At 42.1% G+C, this 26853-nt stretch overlaps 2 protein-coding genes across 3 annotated transcripts in view; both read right to left on the bottom strand.

Moving 5' to 3' along the window:
* The window catches only part of LOC110599148 (uncharacterized), a 19949-nt gene extending 3666 nt beyond the window's left edge, over window positions 1-16283 (bottom strand). Inside the window, 2 exon segments of the mRNA XM_078035356.1 lie at window positions 15984-16044; window positions 16225-16283. The gene's annotated coding sequence lies outside the window, so the exon portion shown is untranslated.
* LOC101961285 (uncharacterized) lies at window positions 13248-26853 on the bottom strand. Of its 2 annotated transcripts, none has more exons than XM_040286873.2 (4): window positions 26714-26853; window positions 16225-16351; window positions 15984-16044; window positions 13248-15424 (listed from the first exon to the last, which is right to left on the bottom strand). In XM_040286873.2, exons 1-4 carry the CDS (start codon window positions 26759-26761, stop codon window positions 14182-14184), a joined length of 1479 nt encoding a protein of 492 aa, XP_040142807.2. In that variant the 5' UTR covers window positions 26762-26853; the 3' UTR covers window positions 13248-14181. The 2 variants fall into 2 exon arrangements, with proteins under 2 accessions (XP_040142807.2, XP_077891483.1); XM_078035357.1 differs by having other exon boundaries at window positions 13248-15061.

The following is a 26853-nucleotide window of genomic DNA, read 5'->3' as shown; positions in this document are numbered from 1 at the left end:
ATAGACAATATTTAGACAACATTTCACACAGTTAGTCACAATGTGTTCACTGGGGATTGAGCTCAATTTGGTTGATTATAACAAGAACAAATAGAAGTTTGCAGGTGATTTACTCCAGAGGAAAACTAAGCAAACTAGTAATCAAACACAACGATTAACACCTTTATTCATTTTATTTTAATATAATGCTGTGAACCAAACTCAGTGCCTCACAAATGCTAGGCAAGCAATCTACCAGTGAGCCACAACCCCAGCCCCAAGCACCATGATTAACAAACATGACAATTTGACAATACCCGGTGGTTAATGTCAAAGCAGAACGGAGTGTGTGGAAAGATGGCATGTGTCTCAGAAATAACTCAATGTGCCCAAGATGTCACCTTGTCAAAAACAACAGCCTTACAAAGCTGTATAAGTCTGAAAAACAGCCTTCTTACAAAGCTGTATAAGTCTGAAAACAGCCTGTATAAGTCTGAAAAACTGACAGCAGAAAGTGCTCTTCCAAACCTCATGTCAACAATGAATATCCAAGGATTGTCAAATTCCTCTGAACAGCAGATGTCTCACTCAGATGATGGACAACTATGAGGCACACACCAATGTTCTGCTCAAGGACACTTTGATCAAGAACGGGCCACATGTGCAATGGTTGTCTGAGCACAGTGATGGTGCAGGCAAACTGGAATCTACATGGCAAAAGGCACTCCCTCCATCCCTCTATTCTGCAGACAAAAGTCCATGGATTACACATTGAAATGTGAAAGACTAAAACACTTTTCAGAAAGTTAAAGGAAACATGGTTTTATTTATTTATTTATGGTGGGGCAGATTAAAAACATAGCAGAAATCAAATCCAGTCCAGGGGATAAAAATCATGCAGCCACATCCCTCTCACATTTTTTTTTTTTTTTTTTGGTGCTGGGGATCAAACCCAGGGCCTTGTGCATGCAGGGCAAGCACCCTAACAACTGAGCTATATCCCCAGCCCTCACATTTGAAGTTTTAAGACAGAGTCTTGTCTGTTGGCTTCCCTTCTGTCCCACCACACTGGCACTCAGGGGAGTCTAGAAATGGACTGAACACAAGCCAATTCACCACACACACCGCAGACCAAGCAGTTTCTAAGCAAATGCATGAAGCCTTCAAGAAACAGGAAGAGCACCCTAGGAGAAAGGGGAGAACACATTTCCATCCACTTTTCAACAACAAAATGTACAAAGAATACTGAAAAACAGGAAGCCATGGCTCAGCAAAGGAAAAACACATGACTTGAGATTGACCAACCCTGAGCAAGATCAGACTTCAGAATCCCTAGGTTAAATTTTCTTCCTTCGTTTCTTTCTTCTTTCCGGTTTTTCTTTCTTTCCTTCTTTTTCTTTTCATTTCTTTTTCTTTTTTTTTTAATATATACTAGGAATGGAACACAGAGGTGCTTAACAACTAAGCCACATCCCCAGCCTTATAAATTTTATTTATTTACTTTTGTTTTGAGATAGGATCTAATTTGTTCAGGGGGTCTCTAACATATACTGAGGCTGTCTTTGTACTTGGAATCCTTCTGCCCATAACATGGGATTACATGCCTGTTCTGTTTCTGGTCTAAACTGTAAAATAACGCTCTTAAATTTTAATATGCATGCAACTGAAACAAAGTGAAAAATACACCAGGTAGAGCCATAGAGAACTGTCTAGGACAATGAAGAATGCACACTTACACTGGAGACATCAGCCTGACTCTGTTAGATCAGAAAGGCAGACAGGAGGGTTTCACTGGACTTCAGCCAAAGGGGAAGCACACAGAGTTCTCAGGGTCACAGCAACACCCCCAGGACATCCTGAGCCATGAACCACACCTCTACAAGCATGCAACCCCAAAGAAATCCCATGTATACTCAAAGAACATGGAGGGTAAAGCAGAAATCAGATAAGAAGCATCCAGAAAGCCTTTAGACAAATGGAGGTGATGCACAGGGCTCTAAACAGATCAAGAGAAAGAGGTGACTCGAGAGAAAAGGTGACCATTCTAAAGAAAATACAATGTAAAAGTCCACCATAGGAAATCTGTAGAAAACAGCACAGGGGATGCTTCATTGGTACCTAAGTCATTGAAAGCACATTTCAGAAAAGAAGAGCTAAAGCAATCATTGAAACTTCCACTTCAGGAGACCAGAGAAAGAAGAGCAGGTAAACCTAAATCAAGCACAGGAAGGTAACAGAGTGGGTGTTGATAAAACAGGAAATCCGCAGTCTGCAAAATCAAGCCCTTCATGAACATCAGCATCACTGATAAACTGACATAAGGCTAAGAATACAGAGGACAGGGATTGGGATTGTGGCTCAGTGCAAGAGTGCATCCCTAGCATATGGGAGGAACTGGGCTCAATCATCACCACCATGCAAACAAAATAAATAAAATAAAGGAATAAAATATACAATAACTTTAAAGCAAAGAGCAACAGAACTGATAAACTAAGAGAATTAAAAGTATCATCATGACAAATGCATTGAGATTAAAGATTTTCATGAATATGTGCTTGACACAAATTAGACAACTTAGAGATATTGGACCATTTCTCTGAGAGAGACAATCTCCTACAACCTACACACAGGGTAAATACACAAAAGAGATGAGCCCATGGTTACCGAGAAAACAGACTCAATAACTAATTACTACCCAAAAAGACAAGGCAAGGCTCTGACATCTCAAACAGGCTTCCATGAGACACATAAGAACTGCCACCAATTTTCTACTTTTTTTCCTACAACACACAAGGCAAGTTAAACCTCCTAATTCTTTTGAGACTTAAGTTAACAAATTATCCAAATTAAATAGATAAAGAAAAGTATTAAATAAAAAAAGATATTATGAATGACTCTCATGATCATCAATGCAAAATTCCTCACCAAACATTACTGAATTGAGACCAAAAATAAAATTATATACCGCAGCCAAGAGGGAATTATTACAACTCTGGGAGGCTGATTCAAAACTGGAAAATCAGTTAACATTATCCATCACAACACAAAGCTAAATAATAAATATCATGACTACATCAATAGTTAAAGAAAAAAGTTAAGAATAATGGAAAACACACACTCAAGCTCAGAAACACATCAATGTCTTGATAGACAGCGTGATCCTCTTCTCTATGTGGAATCATGAAGAATCATGAAAAGCAACGAGATGATATTAGTGTTGTCATGCTAAATAAGAGGACAATTATTATATGACTGACATCAGCAAGCTGGGCATGCAGGCAATGCACATGGTCTCTAACACTCAGGGGGCTGACCACTAACACTCAGGGGGCTGACCAGGATGGTCACCACTTTGAGTCCAGACTGTGCAATTTAGCAAGTCTGTGTTTAAAATAATAATAATAATAATAATAATAATAATAATAGAATTGGGAATGTCGCTCAATGGTAGATCAGCCCTGAGTTCAACACCCAGCACCAAAAACAAACACCTCTTATACAGCACCAATAAAAGAGAAATACTCATATATAAATCTGATAAGAATCTATAAAAAAAAAACCTGCAAACTTCTAATGAGAGTGCGAAAGACAAGGCAAATACATGCAGATATTTCATGTTCACAGATGAGAAGCCTCAGGGTCATTATTAATTCTTACCAATTTCAGTTATGGATTCAATATGATCCCAATAAAAATTACTTTATGTTTTCAGTAAAAGATCAAGAACAACCAACACAGTCATGAACACTAAATTCTCAGGATGGACACCACCTGAGGTTAGGAACTACTAAAAATCTACAATCATCAAGAGTGTGGTATTTGGCACAGTATAAATATATTCCACTGATTTTTTAAAAAAGGAGCAAAGAAAAATCAATGGAAAATATACTCTCCTGGAAAAAATTGCCAAGGCACCTGGACATTAATATGCAAAAAAAGAAAAAATATTCACTTCACAAATGTCACAGAATCAGCTCCCAGTGGAAGCTCAGACACAGAGCTGGGGCTGCAGCTCTAGCATAGCACCTGCCTGGCACTTAGCAGGCTCTGGGTTCACTTGTCAGCACCAAAAAAAATTGCCTATACATCATAGTACAAAATGCAAACTTCAGAACTTCACTAAAATGACACAGAAGTACTTACAGAGAAACCTGGGCTGGCATGACAGCTTCATATGCAACATCAGACACATGATCTGTGAGTGAAAAACTTGTAAATCGAACTTGATCAAAATGAAGTTTGTGTTTTTCAAAAGATGCACTTGACAGAATGAGAAGACATGCTGGAGAACTGGACAAAATGTTGTCACGACACATGGTGACACTGGGTTGGTATTCAACATGCAGGAAGAACACTCAGTAAGAAAGCAAGCAACTAAGTTGGAAGTGGGCAAAAAAACCTGGAAAGACACTTATCCAAGAAATAGAGACTGTTAACACAGGTGTGAGAAGATATTCACCAGCATTTAATTAGGAAACTTTAAATTAAACAATAAGGTGCTACCAGATACCCACTGGAGTGGCCAAATGCCAAACACTGAAAGACAGAGAAAACATGAATCGGCAAGAACTCTTCCCTTGCTCAGGTGAACAGAAGGGTAACAGCCTCTCTGGAAGACAGTCACGCTCTTACCAAATAAACATGGTGCACTCCAGAATTAAGTCACCACACTCTCAGGTGTCTACCCAAATGAGATAAAAATCATGTGCACAGAAAACCTCACAGCTGCGACTACAGCAGCCATATCCAAAACTGCCCAAAGCTAGATGCAAGGAAGATGCACCTTTCAATACTGAATGGACGAGCTGCAGTTTAAGGACACCAAAGAACATCACCCAGTAAATGAGCTCTGCAGCCTGGAAAGACACAGCACCCTTAAAGGCAGACTGGTAAGTGAAAGAAGCCAGTTTGAAATGGCCAAGTGCAGTAAGATTCCAAGTCAAGAACATTCTAGAAAAAACAACATTTTAGATGCAGTAGCAGAATTGATGGGTGCCAGGGACTCAGGGAGCAGAGAAGGAGGGAGGAATGAGGAGGAGTGATGAACAGGGGGAACACAGGATTCACAGAGCAGTGAAACTCTTCTGTATGACATTATCTTGTAAATTACGTGACACACACAATCACATCACACAGAGGAGGAACCGTAAGGGATGAACTTTGGCTTATCATAATGTGTTCCTCCATCCACTCTCTTCATCAAATGTCCAACACTGGTTCAGTAACTGATATCCTACACCAACGCAAGATGTTGAAAACAGTGGAGAGTATAAATTGGAGATAGGGATGTTTGATACTATGTGTAACGAATGGCTCATTTGAATTGTCGACTTGATTGGATTAAGAGATACTGATAGGAAGGGGCTTCTGGGTGTGTCTGTGAGGGTGTGTCTAGGAATGATTGGCATGTGAGATAGCCAACTGAGGTGGGGAAACCTCCTTCAGCTAGGCAGCCCCATCCAATAGGACAGTGTCTTGGGTGGAACAAAAGTTTGAAGGAGGAGGAAGCAGCAGCAGAGCAAGCCCCTTTCTTCTCCAATGGCAGCTGCAGTGGCCTGAGGATATCAGACTCTGCCTTCTTCACTCTCCCAAAGTGGACTCTGCCTGTGATTCTCCAGGGAGTTTCCAGAACCTTTGGTCTGGACTAGGGCAGCACCACTGATCCCTCTTGTTCTGAGGCTTCAGCCTCTTGGACTCTGCAGCTACTACTAACAAGCTCTCCAGCTGCAGATGGCCACTGTGGACACACAGCTTCAGTCAAATAGGCCAATCTAATAAGTCCCCTTTTATAATCACACTCCCTGTTGATACTGTTCCTATAGCGAACATCGACTAATAAATTATGTAAGCCTGAAATTGCTCTGGAAAACAAAGTTTATTTAATCAAAAAAGGGGATTAATATCTTGCCATCGAGTCTCACAAATATATACCCAAGTATCAATATGACATACTGAAAACCTTTTTCATAATAATGCAAAAATAAAGGAAAGAGGAAGAGTCATAGTTTCAAATTTCAAAACTCGAGACAAAAAGCAAGGAAACGGATTTTCAATACTGTGTCCATCTGGAGAGAAATGGGATGATAAGTCTTTAAAAGGCATTCCAAGTGCTGGTGTGGTGGTGTTGTTATGGGCGAGGCTGTATGGACAATGACCAAACAGACTCCATTTTACCCTGAGACTCCATATCATGTAAGAAATGCTTCTCCCGTGGGAAAGCCCCTCCTCTGTACCCCCTAATAGTTACCTAGCATAACATACTTGGCAACACAAAATAACAATTCTTATATAATGTGAAATTGTTCTCTTTGGTTTCCATTTTTCTTGGGCAATGTACCTTTGCTGCCATTCTGGTTACCGATGTGGTCAATTAGTTTCTCAGCTACCTTAGTCGTGGGGTGGGGGAGATAGAGTGGGGCGTGCGTGCCCATCAATCGTACACAAGCAAGATAATATCCATAAGCCAATCATCTTATGCCTAATGTAACCACCCTAGGAGGGTGCTCTAAATATGGCCATCATCAGGAAGGGTCTTTGTCCCTAGGGAAGGGGGTTTCTAAGAAGTTCCATGTCGAAGCTCCTGGCTATCAGTTTCCTGGCCTGGCAGCTTGGCAATGCTAACCACAAAGCTAAGGATGTGGTTTCACGAACGGCTCACTAGAACAGAGCATCCCATCCTGCAGCCCTTCCTATCAGGCCTGAACGAGTGGAGATTCTTCAAGCACTCAGAGCTGCTCAGAGCTGCTCGCTGCAAACGGAAAGTTATTCCAACATTCCTTGTCAGAGGTTGATTGTCTAGATGTTAATAACCATTGTCTAACTTGTACTGAACTAGGGTCATTTTGACCCACTTCCCTTCTGCTGGCTTGCTGCTCCGCCAACCTGGAAAGTCCTGCGGGGGGGAATACCAATGTACCCATTGCATTGTCTCGCTAAATGCCCAATTCAGCTTCTGCACCTGCTTACTTATAGTTGCGTCAACCCAGATGGAGTTTTTACCTTTAAATATCTTAAAATGCTCAGGCTTGGAGCTGTTCCTTGCAGAGAAAGTTACGGGTCCTGCGGGGAGCCATCGCTGGCTGGCCAGCTACATAAAGACTCTTCAATTCGGACAGAACTGGGACTTGATATGTTTTCTGAGGGACCTGCCCCGCAACAATGTGCACCTGCAATTTCAGCAACTAGGGAGGTTAAGGCATAAAAATGGCAAGTTTGAGGCCAGTCTCAACAACTTAGAAAGACACTCAGAAATTTAGCGAGACTGGTCTTCATCAAAAATAAAAAGAAGGGACTGGGACTATAGCTGAGTGACAGACCATTTTCTAGCATGTGTGAGGTACTGGGTATGATCCTCAGCACCACAGAAAAATAAACAAAATAAAGATATTTTGTCCATCTACAACTATAAAAAATAAAATAAGATAAAAAAAATAAAAATAAATAAATAAGAATAAGGGCTGAGGATATTCTCAGTGATTTAGTCCCCAGTAAAACACCTGCCCACCTCCAAAATACTGTTCACAAAGTTGAAATTCTTTTTTGGAGGATAACTAAGCATGAGCAAGTTCATGGCTTCAATCCACAGTAATCAGTAAGTAAGCAAATAAATAAACAACAGTCCATAATATTAATTTTCTTGGTCTGGAGAGTAGCTTAGTAGTAGAGAATTTGACAGGCATGCATGTGGCCCTCAGTTCAATCCCCCGCAGTTCACATACAAAACAAAACAAAACAAACCATCTAAAATACATGCAATGAGTGATAAAAAAATGATTATAATAAAAAAATATACAATAAGAGGCATAAAATACAACAAAATCAATAGAAAGACAACACACTTTCTCACAAAGGAGACTGAATGTTCCCATGATCTACACTCTCTGAAAAAAACACTGAACATTTCAGTAAATTCTGTGAACTGTAGGGCATGGTTTCCTGTGTTTTTTGGGTGAACTTAAGAAAAACTACATCTAAAAATGGGAGTAGTAGACTGTATCCAAGACCAGCCAAAAATGTGGTACAGAACAGAGTGAGTAGAGAGAGCATTTATCTTACTTCCAGTTTCATAAGCTAAAAGGCCAACTTCCAAAGGAGTGGCCCTAGGAAGAGGCAGTTGGCAGTGAACAGGAATTAGGTGACATGGTGAGAGTGCTCATGAAGGGGACCAGCACCCTTATTTAGACACATGTATCTCTCCTACCCAGAAAATGGGTGTCATTTACTATTTCACTGATAAATTATTCAATGGGTAAATGATCACAGTTGGGTATTTTAGGTATTGCCAAAATCGTCCTTAAAATTTACAATGAAGATGGGTGCAATGGTGTACACCTATAACCCCAGATGTGCAGGGGTCAGAGGCCCTAGGCAATGTGGTAAGACCCTGGCTTCAAACAAATAATCTGAAAGGGGCTGGGAATGTGGCTCAGTGGTTAAGCACCTCTGGATTGCATTCCTGATACCAAAAAAACCACACAGTTAACAGGAACTTGTCAAGTCCAGACAACAACAGCAACAAACAGTCATCCCCTGTCAAATTCTCCACCTTGTAAAGGACAGAAACTGATGTTTTCAAGAAATAACATTCATAAATTTATACATCACTATTTTTGAAGAAATCGGTTCATATTCTGCAGCAACAATGCAAAAGAAAGTTTCTCTCTATCTTAAGTGGCATTTGGAATCTAGGACCTGGATTTCAGACAAAATTGAATCTCACAAACTTTCTATACATACTCAGGGTAAACTTAAGAAAAACTACAGGGATAGCAAAAGGTAAATTAGTTTTGTTTGTTTCTTGTTGTTGTTATGGTACCAGGGAATAAACGCAGAGTCATTTTATCACCGAGCCACTTTCCAGCCATTTTCATATTGCATTTTGAGACACAGTCTCCTCAAGTTGCATAAGGCCCAGCTAAGTTGCTAACGCTGTCCTGAAATTTGCAATCTTCCTGTCTCATCCTCTGGAGCTACAAGGATCACAGGTGTGCACCACTACACCTGGCTGAAAATTAGGATTTTTAACAACGGAAATGTAACTAGACTTTTTTAATCCACTTCTTTCAAAAGTGGTATTCTTGCCAGGGACAGTGGGAAGGGGTCTTGGGAAGTTCAAGAAGGAGGATCACAAGGTGGACGCCAGCTTCCACAACAACTGGGAGGACAGCTCAGAATTAAATAAAAGGAGAGCCTGGGGATGTGGCTGAAAAAGCTCCCCGAGTTTGGATCCCGAATTAAAAAGAAAAGAACTATTCTCTCCAATATTTCACTAGATGAAAAGTGACAATCAGCGGACGGTGTCCATTTGGACCGAGTGGGAAGAACGGACGTCTGGCCGAGCTGTGAGGTGGAGGGAAGGTGGGTTTAGAAGGCAGGAGGCGCCTGCAATTTGGGGGACCTACAGCAGCCTCCCGAGGAGCTCCCCTGGGAGGAGGAAGGTGCATTTGTGGCCCTGCTTCCTCCACGTTGGGAAGAGTGGGTCGGGCCACCAGTAGGGAGCAAAGGGGACACCAGGGCCCTGAGCCCCCTTTCCAAACCCAGGGAACCAGGGGACAGGGCCACCTGACAGCGGAGACTCCGAGGCGCTCGGTAGCTCCCCTCAAAAACCCAAAACCCAGCTCACCCCGCGAGCCTAGTGGACAGGGCCCAGGGCCACCCGCCAGCGGGGACTCCACTGCGCTCCGCAGCTCACCCGCGCGCAGGGCCCCAAGGCAGCTGCTGACCGTGCACCTTCAGCCCTGGTCGCAAACTCACCATTTTTGTTTTCTGTGGTGACCCGGGGTCCTCTCGAGGAACCTCCGGGCACCCGAGATGGGGGTGTGGGGGGTCACAGGCAGCAGAGTCACCTGAGCCCCTGGAGCAGAGAACTCGAGTCGTGGGGAAGGAGTAGCCCAGTTGGAGAGGAAGAAAAGCCCGCGAGATTGCGGAAGCCCGCCCTTCCCCATTTTATGCGCACTGATTGGACAGTTCCCCCCAGCTTCCCGGATGGATGGCCTCCAGGCCCGCCTCTGCATCCTGACTGACAGCTGACAGCATCCAATCACTGCCTGAAATTGAGTTAGTGACAGATTCTTGGCCCCAGCCCTTTTCAGGCGGAGCTTCCCCGCTGTGCTGGGAACTAATCCGGTTGAAAGCCTTGGCTTAGCCTCTGGTACGGAGGTGACATGTGGCTCTGCTATATGTGTGCAACAGCCACAGAGTGCTTTGCGAGCATGGCGAGGCCCTGGGTTTAACCTCAACACAAAAACAAACCATAGCTTCTCTGGGAGGCTGAGGCTGGAGGAGCCCAAGGTCAGTGAGTCCTTGTCTTAAAATAAAAGGAAAAGGGTGGAGGTCCAGGTCAAGCCCCACTGGGTTTATTCCCCAGTACCTCAAAGAAAAAGAAAAAAAAAACTATATATATATATATATATATATATTTTTTTTTTTTCAGCTGATGCGACCTTAAGCAACTTAGATACAGTCTCCAAATTTTTGAAACACTATTTAGAGACATCATATGTATGACCCATACATAATATCTAAAAGTGAGAACAATTTGAAAACTATTTTAGTAATTCTCATCACCTCCCGGCCTCTGTGGCTTTGAGGAGGCAGCCTGAGCTATGAAAGGAAGCCATTGGGGTTGGCTCTGATGCTCAGGGTCCCATCCACAGCAGAGAGCCTGGGCGAGGAAGGAAGGCAATCCTCCAGGGCAGCAATGTGCGGTGGAAATAAAATGGGTGCCTTGTGCTTAGTGCAGATGTTCTACTTCGACTGTTAGGAAGTCTTGTGCAGAGACCTGACTCTGGGCATCCCACAGGTCTGGTCAGGTGTTTGCCCCAATATCAAACAGAAAAGGTCATGATGCAAAGCAGGAAAGGAACTTTGACCAGTGCAGCTACACCAGGAAGACAAGGAAACCCTGCCCTTATGCTGTCTTCAGGTGCCGACAAGGATTTTGAGGTTTTATAGAAGGACAATCATAGGCATGTAAAGAAAGGGGAAAGTGTATGTAGGATTCAGTATTATCTGTAGGACTTAGGCTTCAGGCATCTGTGGGTCTCATGTCTGTGAGCTCACACTCACTTGCCCCATTGACACATGTCCCTCTACTGCACAGACTGACCTCATTTTGTCTCTCAGGAGCAAGTCCCCCTCCAGTGTATTCTTTCCATGTCAAGGTTTCAGATGCACCAACATTTTCAAGCAAAGCCACAAGCCCTAGAAAGAACATACCCCCAGAGGCTGACCTAGCATCTCAGCATGAGGAGACAAGTCTCTGAGGCCCTGGGGTGACGCCTGTCACCCTTTTAGACCAGGGAGCGGCACCTCCAGCTCTGCAGGCTCAGTTTCTCCTTCTCCTGCTAGGCCCCCCACCTCCATCTGCAACCCACCCCAGCGTTGCTCTTAGGGCCACACAGAGAAGGCACCCAGGGCTGGGTTTTGGTGACTCTGGGTCATCCAACACCTGTGCTTCACCACTCCCCCACCCCCAGGCCATTGCTGGTCCCCTCCCGGGCCTGAGTAGGGCCATGTACTGGGGTCGGCGTGCACCCCTCTACTCCATGGATCCCAAGACTACGGCTGGACATTAAACTGGGCCCTCCATACCTAGTTTTGATCACATGCTGTGTATGAAGAAAATCACCACACAATGTTCCCAGGGCTACTGAGGTTCCCTGAACACAGAGAGAAGTCCAGCCTGGGTTTTCCGGCATATTCCACCTAAATATTAATCATGGTGTTAAAAGCTAAATTGGATGTCAGTGGTTAAAATTCCCTGCTACAGATGTTTAAGAAGAAATGGACCAGATGAAAACATGGAGAAAAACCTGCAGAGCTGCACCTACTGACGTGGTTATCAGTGGGTCCACACACACAGCAGCAGCAAACGCACCACCTGAGCCAGGGGAGGGCTCACTGCTAGAGCACCTGTCTAGCAGGCACAAGGCAGGATTGGGTCCCTGGTAATCAAACTTTAGAAAAACACAAAAGCATAAATTGAGAAGTCATAAAGTAATAATTATTTTTTGAGAAAAAGTAGTGGGCAGCAACGTTTGAGAAAAATCAAAGGAATCAATAGTTGCATGACACAGTGAGGATGAAAGAAGTGCACTAGGGAGGGTATGTAGAGAAAAGGGTGACTTGATCCTGTACATGTGTGTGCACGTGGGTGTGAGTGTGCATGTGTGGGTGACAAAACTCACCCCTCCCAGGTGTTTGCTTTTGTAGTTTCACTGGGTGCTCTGGTGAAAACTTTAGACCAACTGGAAATATAAAAATTTGTAGTATAAGGTGTGAATTAATGTCCCTGTGATGCTCAGAATCATGCTATAATCTTAGAGCTTGAAGGGCATTAGTATACATAAACACAGTAAAAACTAATTCTTGCCTCTGAATCAATTAAGAGTTGGAAACTCTACAGAAGGAAGGCATATATTGATTTACATCAAAGTTTCAAGAAACAGCCAAGAGCCAGGCATGATGTCACGGAGTCTGTAATGGCAGTGGCTATAGAATGAGAATCACAGGTTCAAACCCGGCCTCACCAACATAATGAGGCCCTTGGGAAGATTTTCAAAAGCACTTCAATCAAAATTTTAAAAATACGAATAAATAAAAATGAATAGGGATGGGATCAGGGCTTATACACTTCAGATATGATGATGATGGTGGTGGTGGTGATGATAATTACAATAATAATGTTTATTTTCTCTTGCCCTGAATTCTATGACCCTGGTAATTATATTTGAAAGCTCTCACAATTTTTATTTTGTCATGATGGTAATTCCACTGGAAAAGCAGGCTGAGGCAGGAGATTACAAGTTCAAGGTCAACCTCAGCAACATAGTGAGGACCTAAGCCATTCAGTGAGACAATGTCTAAATATTTGAAAAAAAAATTAAAAAGAATTAGGATGTGGCTTAGTGATCAAGTGTCTCTGGGTTGAATCCCTGGTACCAGAAAAAAGTAAAATAAATTAAAATTAAAAATTCTCAAGTCTATGTAAGTCTAAATGGATCTGAAATGACTGAAGGTCTCACCACATTTTTATATACAAGGCTTTTCTCCAGAGTGAGTGCTTCCATGATGTTCAAAAAGAACATGGAAAAGTGAAAGTGTCATCACATTGTTTAAAGAACAGAAGGGTTATCCCTGATGTGAATCCCTTTATGTCTTTGAAGGAAACCATGAAAGCTGAATACTGCCCCACACGGCTTTTCCACAGGATTTTCTACAGTGTGAGTCCTTTCATACAAGTGAACAAAACTGAAACACTTGAACACTTACTTGCATATGATTTATTCATTTTGGCATGAATCTTTCCAGAAGAGTCTTCCCAGAACTTGTAAAAAACTGGGAAAATTAGAAGACTTCCCATATTAATCACATTCTCAGGGCTTCTCTCTGTATTGTCATATATGAGAAGGAAAGCAGACTGGGATGGGAAGCTGACAGAATGTACCCAATCTTCCTCATTCTGAGGTTTATTTTTCAGTGTGAGTAAAATGACTTTGAAGGCAACAGGAAAAATGGAATGATTTTCCAAATTCTTCACATTTAATGCTTTATTCAGTTGGATCTAGTAGAGTTTGCCTTTAATCTCGGAGACTCGGGGTCTGAGGCAGAAGGATCACAAATGTGAAGCCAAACTCAGCACCTAAGCAAGGCCCTAAGGAACTCAGCAAGTCCCTCTCTCAAAATAAAAAGGAAAAACGTTGTGGCTCAGTGATAGATGACCCCCAAACTAAATCCCCAGTACTATTTATAGATAGGTAGGTAGGTAGGTAAGTAGGTAGGTAGGTAGGTAGATAGATACATTTGGACATGTGAGCACTCTCTTCTCTTTGAATTTGACAAGAAATATTGATTTACCACATTTCACATTCAAAGAATTTTTCTACAGAAAACTTACTACATGTTAAAGAGTGAAACATTATTAACAGAAGACTTTGCCAATTAGTTTCATGAGTACGATTTCTTTTCACTATGGGTTCCTTCATGTAAGTGAAGCTGAGCAGATGTAACAAAGGCTTTTCCACATTGTTTACAACCATAGAGCTTCTCTCCAATATGTGTTCTCCCATGTCTTTGAAGGTCACTGGAACTAGCAAAGGCTTTGCCACATTGCTCACACTCATAGGGCTTTTCTCCAGTATGAGTTTTTAAAGTTTGGGAAGGTAACTGGAACTAGCAAAGAAATTGCCACACTGCTTACATTCATAGGGCTTCTCCCCACGTATGTGTTCTTCTATGTCTTTGAAGCTTACTGGATGTAGCAAAGGCTTTCCCACACTGCTCACATGCGTAAGGCCTCTCTCCAGTATGAATTCTTTTATGTAAGTGAAGGTCAGGGGAACGAGCGAAGGCTTTGCCACACTGCTTACATGCATAAGGCTTCACCCCAGTATGAATTTTTTTATGTGTGTGAAGGCCAGAGAAATGAGTGAAGGCTTTTCCACACTGCTTACACACATAGGGCTTCTCCCCAGTATGAGTTTGTTCATGTGAGTGAAGATGACTGGATGTAGTAAAGGCTTTGCCACACTGCTTACATTCATACGGCTTCTCTCCAGTATGTGTTCTTCCATGAATCTGAAAGGAACTGGATGTAGAAAAGGCTTTGCCACACTGCTTACATTCATAGGGCTTCTCTCCAGTATGTGTTCTCCCATGAATTGGAAGGTAACTGGATGAAGAAAAGGCTTTGCCACACTGCTTACATTCATAGGGCTTCTCTCCAGTATGTGTTCTTTCATGTGTTTGAAGGTCACGAGATCTAGCAAAGGCTTTGCCACACTGCTCACATTCATAGGTCTTCTTTCCAGTATGTACATTTGCATGAATCTGAAGGTTACTGGACATAGCAAAGGCTTTGCCACGCTGCTTACATTCATAGGGCTTCTCACCAATATGCATTCTCTGATGTATTCTAAGTAAACTTGGGTAAGCGGAGTCTTTCCCACATATCTTACTTTTGAAATGTGCATCCCCTGTGTGTGTGATCCTGTGCCTTTGAAGACTTGTCTGTGAAATACAGGTCTGAACACCTTGTTGACATTCATAGAGTTTCTCTCCAGAATGAGTTCTTTCATGTCTTCTAAATAAAGAGGAGAAAAGAAAGGCTTTTTCACATGTGTCACATTGGAAAAATTTACCTCCACTGTGTGTTATCATGTGTCTTTGAACACTGGTGGGATAAGAAGAGGCTTCACCACATTGTTGCCATTTATCGGGTTGCCCCCAAGTATGAGTTTCTTCATGTCTCTCAATGTCATTGGAACAACTGATGACTTTCCCACATACTGTACTTTCATAAGATCCATCTACCCTTTGTATTAACATTTGTGTGTGAACGCTTTTGAGAGAAACCAGAGATTTCCTATATTGTTTCAATTCACATGGCTTCTCTTCACATTCCTCATGCTTGTAGTGTTTGTGTCCAGAGTGAGATGTGATCTGCCTGAAGGAATGAAGGTCATATGAAGTCTTTTGCACACATAATGAAGTCACATGGATTTACTCTATTAAAATAGTTCTTTGTTCAATAAAGAATTGGAATTGATTTGAAGGTTTCCCCCACACTATTCTGTGCCTTTGAAGTTTACCATGACTTCTTTGAAGAAGTGACCAGCACATAATCAATGCTTAATTCATTCACAATTTTCTATCTATTTATACATCCTTACATTACTGCCAACATCAGCTAAAGGCTAGGTTTTCTGACTTGTTCAACTTGCCTGAAAATAAAGAGATTGAAAGAAAACAATCCTTTGCAACACAGCTTCTCTGTGGCTATTATCCAAATAGTGATATTCACATATGCAATTTCATAGTACATTTTGGATGTCAAACATTTTGAAAAGACTGAATATCTGTAACAGCTAAGTATATATTTCTGGTAAAAAATATTATAAGAATAAATACTTTTCTTATTATGCATACTTTTTCAGTTGGTTTGCTTTAAAAATTATATGACAGTTCTCAAATTCCCTCACGAATCCTCTTGTGAGTATAGTTACCTTACATTGCTTCCAGAGTTTTCAATCTGATATTCAGTGGTCTTGTCTTCCCACCTGTTTTCTAAAATGAGAGAATAGAACAATCTTTATGAATATTTAGGAGCTAGAAATGCTTTGCCAAATCACAGGTGCGATTTTTGCTGCAATAATTCACCAACTTATTCCCTTTTCACCGTCTACATAAATTACAAAAATAAACATGAGTTCTCTATTTGATTAATTTTAGAAACATCATTATTACCTATAGAATCCAGGTTTCTGAGGACCTCCAGCATCACATCTCTGTAAAGGCTCTTCTGGGAAGGATCCAGCAAAGCCCACTCCTCCTGGGTGAAGTTCACAGCCACATCCTCCAAGGCCACTGAGATCTAAAATATCCCACAAATGTATAGTGGAGGCCAGGAGAGATTGACAGCATGAGAAATCTATACTCAACATGCATGGTGTTCACATGATTCCCTGGCCTCTTGATGAATTCCATGATTTGATCTATCAAATCTTTACTGCACTCAATTTCTTACAGCCATGCCAACACTAGAAATTGGCTACTCAGAAGGCTAACATCTTTTTTTAGTGTTTTATACCCTTCCTTTGGTGAGTTCACAGGAAGTGAGACGGGCTCCCAGATCACTCCTAACTTCTTTATTGGTTGCACTTCTATTACATGTCCCAGAAATGTCCTTTGTGGTACAGAGCTAATATAAGCAATTCGGATTGGACTTATCTTTAGAAAAGAAAGGTGATGAGTAGGAAATTGCAGGAATCATGAAACTAAGCATTTGAGAGAGATTCTGCAAACTACTGTGGCTCCCTGTACCTACAAGATTAATATAAACAACATGGTACTTACTGATGTCTTGTTTCCTCTGAAAGTCTATCAGTCCATACTTAAAGAAATGCCTAGAACCAGCCCCACACCCACACCCTCTGGGCATGGGGTCACTAAGGAGATTCCTTCATAGACAACATTTAGACAACCTTTCACACAGGTTGTCACAATGTGGTAACTAGAGATTAAGTTCATCCTCTGTGATTATACAGAGAACAATTAGAAGTTTACTACAGAACAAATTTAATCAACCAGCTTACTATTAAGTGACAAAAAAAACATAAGTTCTCTATTTGATTAATTTATTTATTAATGAACACAATAAATTGATAATTTCCTGTGGTTACTATCAAAGCAGAATGAGGTAATTGCAAAGATGGCACGTGTCTTAGAAACAACTCAATGACCCAAAAATGTCACCTTGTCCAAACAACAGTCTTACAAAGTTTTATCTCTCTCAAAAAATCTTCTTAATAAACAGCAGGCACTACATTTCTAAGTCTCATAGTAAAAATAAATGTCCAATGATTGTCAAACTGTTCTTAACAGCAGCCAGTTCACTACCATAATGTAGTCATGAGACACATGCCAATGCTCCGCTCAAGGACATTTTGATCACGGTTGGGCCACATGTGCAATGGTTGTCTGTTGTGAAAGAGATTCATGGTGCCTGTAGCAAAGGTGGTGCAAACAAACATAAAGCAAAAGCTCTTCCAGAGTGTGGTAAAGTAACAAGTTTGTAGCCCAGAATCCTGAACTACCCTGTGGTGAGCCGCCTCTGCCGCTTATGCAAATTATGGTCGCCATTACAAGATGGCGCTGGCTCCGCTGTGGTTTGTGACAAACAACTCCTTATTTGGGAGAGTTGGCGCATGGCTTTTCAGCACCCTATGAGAAAGTTCCACGTGGCAGCTTCGCATTGGGGCTTGAGATGCTATATTAAGCCTGGGGGGGGCATCCGAGGGATGAGTAGAAGAAATATCAAGGGCCTGAATAAACCGCTGAAAGAAGATTCCCGAGTTGCGTCTTCCTTGCGGGCAAGGGGTCGAGACACTACCCCACACAATCTGGGTGTGAAAAAGGCCACCATTCACATCTGTAAGCATGTTATGATGTCTGCACAGTGACGGAACAGGCAAAAAGAAAATGTCCCTGCCACTGACACAGAACCTTACTCAAGAACTGAAAACATACAGAACCACCAAAAACAAGGATGAATCCACAATTACACTCAGGGACATCAGCCCAACTCTGTCAGGACAATGATGCAGGCAGGAGGGCTTCATGGGCCTTGAAGCAAATGGGAAGCACACTGAGGTCTCAGGGTCACAACAACACTGCACAGGACATAAACCACACCCCTACAAGTGCACCACCAGTGAAATCCCATGTATGCTCAAAGAACATGAGAGCTAAAGCAGAAATCAGATCAGAAGCAGCTGAAAAGCCTCCAGGGAAGGGGACGTGAAACACAAGACTCTAAGCAGACACAGGACAAAGAGGGGACTCAAGAGAAAAGGTGACCATTTTGAAGGAAAAAATGTAAAAGTCCATCACAGGAAATTCTTAGAGAACACCAGAGGTGGTGCTGTATTGCTTTCTAAGTCATGCAACACACATTTCACAAAAGAAGAGCTAAAAACAATCATTGAAACTGCCACTTCAGAAAAACAGAGAAAGAAGAGCAAGGTAAACCTAAATTAACCACAGGAAGGTAACAGAAGGTGTGGATAAAACCACAACCTGGAAATCTGCAGTCTACAATATCAAGTTCTTCATGAACATCAGCATCACTGATACACTGACATAAGGCTAAGAATACAGAAGACAGGGACTGGGGTTATGGCTCAGTGGAAGAGTGCTTGTCTACTGCTTGGGAGAAAGTGGGTTCAAACCTCACTGACACATAAAAAGAAAAAAGTGTAAAATATACAATAACATTAAAGAAAAAAGCAAAGAAGACTGAAAACCTAGTAACACATTTAAAAGTATCATCGTCAACAATGCATTGGGACTTCAAGATTATCATAAACGTGCTTCGTACAAATTAGACAAGTTGCAAAAACTGGACCATTTATTTGAGAGAGACAATCTCATATAACTTACACACAAGGGGAAATACATAAAACAGATGAGCCCATGACTACTGAAAAAAACAGACTCAATAACTAATTACTACCCAAAAAGGCAAGGCAAGGGCCTTACATCTCAAACAGGCTTCCATGAGACACTGAAGAACTGCCACCAATTTTCTACATTTTTTTCCAGAACATAGAAGCTGAGTTAACACCTCCTAATTCTTTCTGAGGTATAAGTTACCATATTATCCAAATTAAATAGATAAAGAAAAGTGTTAAATAGAAAACAAAACTATGAATGATGCTCATAATCATGAATGTAAAAAACTGTACAATGAAGTCATCACACTCCAGGGGTCTATGCAAATGACTGGGAAATTATGGGCACAGGAACCCTCACTGCAGTGACTACAGCAGACATATCCAGAACTTCTCAAAGCTAGATGCAAGGAAGATGCACCTTGCAATACTGGATGGACAAGCTGCAGTTTATCCACATCAAAGTACATCACCCAGAAAATGAGCTCTCCAGCCTGGAAAGATACAGCACCCTTAAAGGCAGACTGGTAAGTGAGAGAAGCCAGTTTGAAATGGCCAAGTGCAGTAAGATTCCAAGTCAAGAACATTCTGGAAAAGACAACATTATAGATGCACTAGCAGAACTGATGGGTACCAGGGACTCAGGGAGCAGAGAGGGAGGGAGCAATGAGGAGGAGTGATGAACAGGGGGAACACAGGATTCCCAGAGCAGTGAAACTCTTCTGTACGACATTATCTTGTAAACTACGTAACACACACAATCACATCACACAGAGGAGGAACCGTAAGGAAAAGAATGAACTTTGGCTTATCATAACATGTTGCTTCATCCATTCTCCTTATCAAATATTCAACAATGGTTTAGTAACCAACAAACACCCTACACCAATGCAATATGTTGAAAACAGTGGAGACTATCAGCTGGAGAGAAGGGGTATTCGATTCTATGAGTAATGTCACATTTAATTGTCACCTTGATTGGATTAAAAGATGCCAATGATTAATGACCTTATGGGTGTGTCTATAAATGATTGGCATGTGGAACAGTGAACCAAACTGGAGAACCTCCTCAAGCTAGGCAGCACCATCTAATAGGACGGTGACTTGGGTGAACAAAAGTTGGAAGAAGAAGGAAGCTGCAGCAGAGCAAGCTCCTTTCTTCTCCAATTTATTCTTGATGGCTGATGCAGTGGCCTGAGGATATCAGACTCTGCCTCCTTCAGTCTCCCAAAGTGGACTCTGCCAGTGATTCTCCAGGGAGTTTCTAAAACCTTTGGTCTGGACTAGGGAAGTACCATTGATCCCTCTTGTTCTGCAGCTTCAGCCTCTTGGACTCTGCAGCCAGCACTCCTAAAACTCTCCAGCTGCAGATGGCCACTGTGGACATCCAGCTTCCCGTCAAGTAGGCCAATCTAAAAGTCCTCTTTTATAATCATACTTCCTCTTGATGCTGTTCCTCTAGAGAACACTGACTAATAAACTATGTAAGTCAAAAATTGCTCTGAAAAAAATAAAGTTTATGTCATAAAGAAGTGATAACTACCAAGCCCTGAAGTTTTACAAATATATAGATGAGAAACAATTTTATATGCTAAATACCATTTTCATAATAATGCAAAAATAAAGCAAAGAGGAAGAGTCAGAGTAACAAATTTCAAAACTATGGACAAAAGCAATAAAAATAATTTTCAATACTGTTTCCATCTCAAAAGAAATTGGATGATAAGTCTTCAAAAGTCATTGTGTGCTCACTCACACAAAGTGTTAAGTTTCACTGTGCTTAGCAAAAACAAAGGGGTTCTGTGAGAAACTATGAACTCTTTGAACTGTGTTCTTGTTGCCATCTTAAGAAGATAAAAGAATGTTCTGCAAGTTTAAATATATATATATATTTGTGTGCTTGCCAGGAAATAACTAACTACAACTAACTACAAGTAGTATAATAAGAAGTATGGAGCACTGTGACCAGTAACAAAGTTATTCTGAGAATGTTTATCCATGCTGGAAAAGATTAAGCTGCCAAGAGGATGTGTTTCTTTTTTGCTATATAAAAGGGAAAAAAAATAAAAAAAATTCCTACTGTGTGTGTGTGTGTGTGTGTGTGTGTGTGTGTGTGTGTGTGTGTCTTTCAGCATCTCTGCTGTTACCGCCTGATCAGGAACTACAGATTGTCAGCAGGGTCTGACAAGTCATTCCAACTGCTGGTGTGGTGGTGTGCACCTGTAACTTCAGCCAATAGGTAGGTTAAGGTAGGGAAATGACAAGTTGGAGGCCAGTCTCACCAACTTAGCAAGACACTCAGAAATTTAGTGAGACTGGTCTTCATTAAAAATTAAAAGAGGGTACTGGGATTGGAGCTGAGTGGCAGAGCACTTGCTAGCATGTGTGAGGAAAGGGGTATGATCCTCAGCACCACAGAAAAATTTTTAAGAAAGGTATTCTGTCCATCTATAACTATACAAAATATTAAAAAAGAAAAAATAATAATAAATACAATGCTGAAGATGTGCTCAGTGGTCAAGTGACTGTAGGTTTATTCCTCCAGAACGCTGCTCACAAATTGAAATTCATTTCTGGAGGAGAACTAAGCATGAGCAAGTCCATGGCATCAATCCCTAGCACTCAATAAGTAAGCAAATAAATAAAAAACAGTCTACAACATTAATTCTCTTGGGCTGGAGAGTACCTTGGTAGTAGAAAACTTGCCAATCATGTATGTGGCCCTCGTATCAATCTGCAGCAGGCCACACACATACACACACACACACAAAAACAAACCTAAAATACATGTAATGATAGATAAAAATGATTATAATACAAAAGGTACACAATTAGAGGCATAAAATACAACAAAATCAATGGAAAGACAACACACTTTCTCACAAGGGAGATTGAATGTTTCCATAATCTACACTCTCTAAAAAAACACTGAGCTTTTCAGTAAATTCTGTGCAATTTAGGGCATGGTTAACTGTATTTTGAGGATGAACTTAAGAAAAACTACATCTAAAAATGTAAATAGGAGGGTTGGGATTGTGGCTCAGCAGTAGAGTGCTTGCCTAGCACATGAGAGACCCTAGGTTTGATCCTCAGCACCACAGAAAAATAAATAAATAGGTATTTTTTCCAAGTACAGCTGCCGCAGTCTTGGCTGGCCACAAGATCACGAGCCACTCACAGCTTTGTAGATTCAAACAGCAATTCTTTATTCCCGAACTCACACCGGCCTCTACACAAACACGTTCTGGGGAAATTCAAGTTCTGCCTGCAGTACAATTCACGTCCCAAAAACTTTCTCAATTCCACGAGAACTCAACGGGAACTCAGGCAGCAGGAACGCCCTATACCCAGCAGCAATAATCTTAAACCCTGAACTTCCCTAAACCCAGATTGTCTTAAACCAGGATACTTCCTCAAACCTGCAGGATACACCTTAAACCTGGATCCACCCTGGTCCTTGAGGAGGGTCACCTTTCTCAAAGACATGCAATGTCACAGCAAATTTCCATTTAACATGGGGTACGCTGACAAGGAAATTTCAATGCGTCATTCCTACTTGGCAATGGGCCTCAGCATACAGCAACAAAAAAATGTATTTTTCAAAAAATCGAAAATAGCAGACTGTATCTAAGACAAGCCAAAATGTTGTACAGGACAGAGACAGTAGAGAGAGCATTTATGTTCCTCCCAAATTTCATAAGGTAAAAGGCCAGCTCCCAAAGAGGTGGCCCAAGAGGATGCAATTAGGAGGGAACAGGAATCAGGTGACATAGTGGGAGTGCTCTTGAGGGGATCAGCACCCTTATTTATACACATGTATTTCTCCTTTCCAGAAAACAAGTGTCATTTACTATTTCACTGATATTCAGTGATTAAGTGATCATAGTTGGATATTTCAGGTATTGCCAAAATTGTCCTTAAAATTTACAATGAAGACAGGTATGATGGTGCACATCTGTAACCCCAGCAGTTCAGGATTTTGAGGCCCTAGGCGATGTAGCAAGACTCTCAAACAAAGAATGTAAAAGGGGCTGGTGGTTAAGCAACTCTGGGTTCCATTCCTGATACCAAAAATACCACACAGTTAACATGAACCTGCCAAGTCCAGACAACAACAGTGATAAAACTGTCATCCTTGGTCAAATTCATCACCTTCTGAAGGACAGACATTAGTTTTCCTGAAATCACATTCATAAATTTATCCACCACTATTTTTATAGAATTGGACTCAAATTCTGTAGCAATATCGCAAGACAGAGTTTGTCTGTATCTTATGTGGCATTTTGGAATCTAGGATTGGATTTCAATTTGAAATCACTGAAAAGACAAGATTGAACCTTACAGACATTTTATACATACTCAGGAGTAGCAAAAGGTAAATTAGGTTAAGTAGGTATTTTTTTTGGGGGGGGGCAATTGGTACCCCCGAGATTAAACACAGAGATATTTTACTACTGATCCACATCCCCAGTCATTTTTATATTTTATTTTGAGACGCAGTCTCACTAGGTTGCATAAGGCCTGGATAAGTTCCTAAGGCTGCCCTCAAATTTGCAACACTCCTGTCTCAGCCTCTGGAGCGAGAACGATTACAGGTGAGCACCACTGCACCTGGCTGTAAGTTGGGATTTGTAACAATGGAAATGTAACTAGACTTTTTAAAATCCACTTCTCTCTTGCCTATTTAATAATAGTCCATCTCATTTAAATTTGAATAAATAAACCTGGGCCTCAGATAAGTTAGCGCATCATTTCAAAGTGATACACAGAAAGCTTTGGTGCTGAGGGAGCAAACATGTGTCAGGCTCAAGGGGCAGGGAAGATCCCTGACAGCTGGGACATGCTCCCTCCTGGTCTTGCTCCCTGAAAGCCTCCAGGATCACTGTCCCAGGGACTGAAGTAGCTGTCTAGATGAGGCCTGTTCCAGGAGACTCCTCAGCCCAGAGCCCCCAGCAGCTTCCCTGAGAGGCTGCACCCCACACCTCAGGCTGTCCTCTAGGAGGAGCTGACTCAGGGCCTGAAGTTCTGTTCACCCTGCAGGGACCAGGGCAGCTGTGGGCACTTTGGGGCAGCTCCAGGAGAGGACAGTGGCTGAGGACATGGGACCCTGTTAAGTGTCCAAAGGGAAACTCTGCCCAAGAAATCTGACATGGTGTCCACACCTAAGGAAGGTAAAAGGAGAAGCACAAGATTTTTACAGCTGTGAACTCAAGTTCTCTATACAGTTGCATCTACATCAAAGAACCTTCAGAGTACTTGACTTGGCTAACCAGACCACCATGAGGGTGGAAAGGCCGGGTTCTGTATGGAGAGCAAAAATTATCTTGGGCTATCTTAAGCTCTTCAATAGCCAATCATCTTAATTTCTGTATCAGACCACAATCTCAAAATTTCTCAGAATATAACACTAACCTTATCAGACGTCTCCAAAATCTACCAAAGCTCAGAATGCAATAACAGACATACAGAAGAAATTTTCTTTATTTTTTTTCTGTACCACAACAATCTGATGTTCCTACCAATGCAATTGGTTAATGCAGTGATACACAGTTTCTTTTATAAAAGTTCATGTAGGCCAGACACAGTGGCACACAACTGTAATCCCAGCAGCTTGAGAGGCTAAGGTAGGAGGATTGCTAAATTCAAAGGCAGCCTCAGCAACTTAGTGAGACCATAACAAACTTAGTGAGATCATATGTGAAAATACAATATAAAAAGGGCTGGGGATGTAGCTCAGTGTTTAAGTGTCCCTGTGTTCAATCCCTGGTATATTAAAAAAAAGAAAAGAAAAAAAGAAAAAAACAAAAGAAAGAAAGAAAGAAAGAAAGAATCGATGTAATTATGTAATCTCTTCCAGGGAGGGACACACACATTATTCAGGGTATCTTGAATCCATGTTCCTTAGTATAGTCATTAATATTTGGGTTAAAATGAACTATTTTCTGTAGCTGGGGTTGTCAATGCCTTTAATCCAAACAGCTTTGGAAGCTGAGGCAGGAGGATCACAACTTTCAGGCCAGGCTGGGAAAAATACCCAGATCCTTTCTGAAAATCATATTGAAAAGAGCTGGGGATGAAGGACAGTAAATGAATCAGACATTATTGTAGTGGCATCCCCTTTTTTCACAGAAAATTACAAACTTCCTATCTTTGTATTGCCCTATTTTACTGGGCCACTAGTCTGAAAGAAATTAGCACTCCAAGTGCTGGACTCGAACTCCCCTTACTAGTTTTTTACACACTTGTATCCAGTATAGTAGTTTGTAGAAATGTGCAAACAAGGCCTCTGGCTTTGAGCTGGGATTCACAGAGAACTTACCAACTAGGCTTCATGGAAACAGCTGGTGGGGGAGGAAAGAAAGGGGAGAAGAAGCTCTCCCCTTCTCAGGTGCTGTCCTTGAAGGGTTATCTTTGTCAGAACAGAGAAAGAAAAAAGCTGCTTTTATGTGTGTGATGTGACAACTTGACTATGGTGACTCCATTTTGTGAACTTAGCCATGACACACAAAAATGTCATGACTGGGGCAGTTTGCATTCTTTTATTCATGAAAATCCCCGAAGAACACAGAATGATCTATGGTGCCAACTGGAGACTGACTGACTGCAGCTTTCAGCCTTGCTTGCATTGCCTGAACCCCAAATGTCCCTTTTGTGGTTTTTGTGCTTAAATATGGAGCCAACTGAAGGCAGGGGCACCACTCTGACAACCTCATTCTTTTGAGAGCAGAGTGTCTGCCAAGAGCCAGGAATAAAGGCTTAACTGGAATGAGACTGTGTGGTTTGTCTGAGATTTATTTGAGGGTCTCAGTATTACAATGTGAACTTCCGAGGCCCTCCTCTTCCATGATGAGTATAAAATCCTAAAACCACCTGAACTCAGGGTTCAGGGGATTGATTGATTGATTACAGCAAAAGCAGTGCCCTCTTAGACTGGCTGCAGCCAGATAAAACTGTTTCTGGCTATCTTCAGTGCCTTGCCTCCTTTGTCCCTACATCATCATTTCCCTGTGCGCCTACATGACTGCACATCATGGACTATCAGAAAGGGGAGCAGTTATCCTCTATTGATGCAGCCCAGGATTCCATATCCCTGGGATCTATAAACAACCTCCTTATTCCCTTTAAGGCAGTTATTTTGAGCAAACACAAGGAAGTGTTAAGTGATTATTCTTTCCCCTCAAGTATAACATTCACAAATAGAAAACAAATGCTTTCAAAAGTGTCCTTCTTGCCAGGGACAGTGGCACAGGCCTGTCATTCCAGATATGTAGGAGGCTGAAGCAGGAGGATCACAAGTTAAGGCTGCGGAGGGAGGGAGAAAGGGAAGGAGGGAGGGAAGGAGGGAGGAAAGGAGGGAAGGAGGGAGGAAGATTCTTTCCAATATTTCACTAGATGAAAAGTGACAATCAGCGGACGGTGTGCATTTGGACCGTGGGAAGAACGAACGTCTGGCCGAGCTGTGAGGTGGAGGGAAGGTGGGTTTAGAAGGCAGGAGGCGCCTGAAATTTGGGGGACCTACAGCAGCCTCCGGAGGAGCTCCCCTGGGAGGAGGAAGGTGCATTTGTGGCCCAGCTTCCTCCACGTTGGGAAGAGTGGGTCGGGCCACCAGTAGGGAGCAAAGGGGACACCAGGGCCCTGAGCCGCCCTTCCAAACCCAGGGAACCAGGGGACAGGGCCCAGGGCCACCCGCCAGCGCGGACTCCTCCACCCTCTGCAGCTCACCCGCGTGCCAGGCCCCGAGGCAGGTGCTGACCCCGCGCCTTCAGCCCTGGCCGCAAACTCACCATTTTTGGCTTCCGTGGTGACCCGGGGTCCTCTGAGGAACCGCCCATCACCCAAGATCACGGGGTTCACAGGGAGCGAGAGTCACGGGTTTCCCTGGCAAGAGAAGTCAGGCGCCAGAGAAGGAGTAGCCCAGTCGCTG

This window comes from Ictidomys tridecemlineatus, chromosome Y (genome assembly GCF_052094955.1).
Source record: "Ictidomys tridecemlineatus isolate mIctTri1 chromosome Y, mIctTri1.hap1, whole genome shotgun sequence".
NCBI classification, from domain to species: domain Eukaryota; kingdom Metazoa; phylum Chordata; class Mammalia; order Rodentia; family Sciuridae; genus Ictidomys; species Ictidomys tridecemlineatus.
This window is presented reverse-complemented; position numbering and strand designations above follow the sequence as displayed.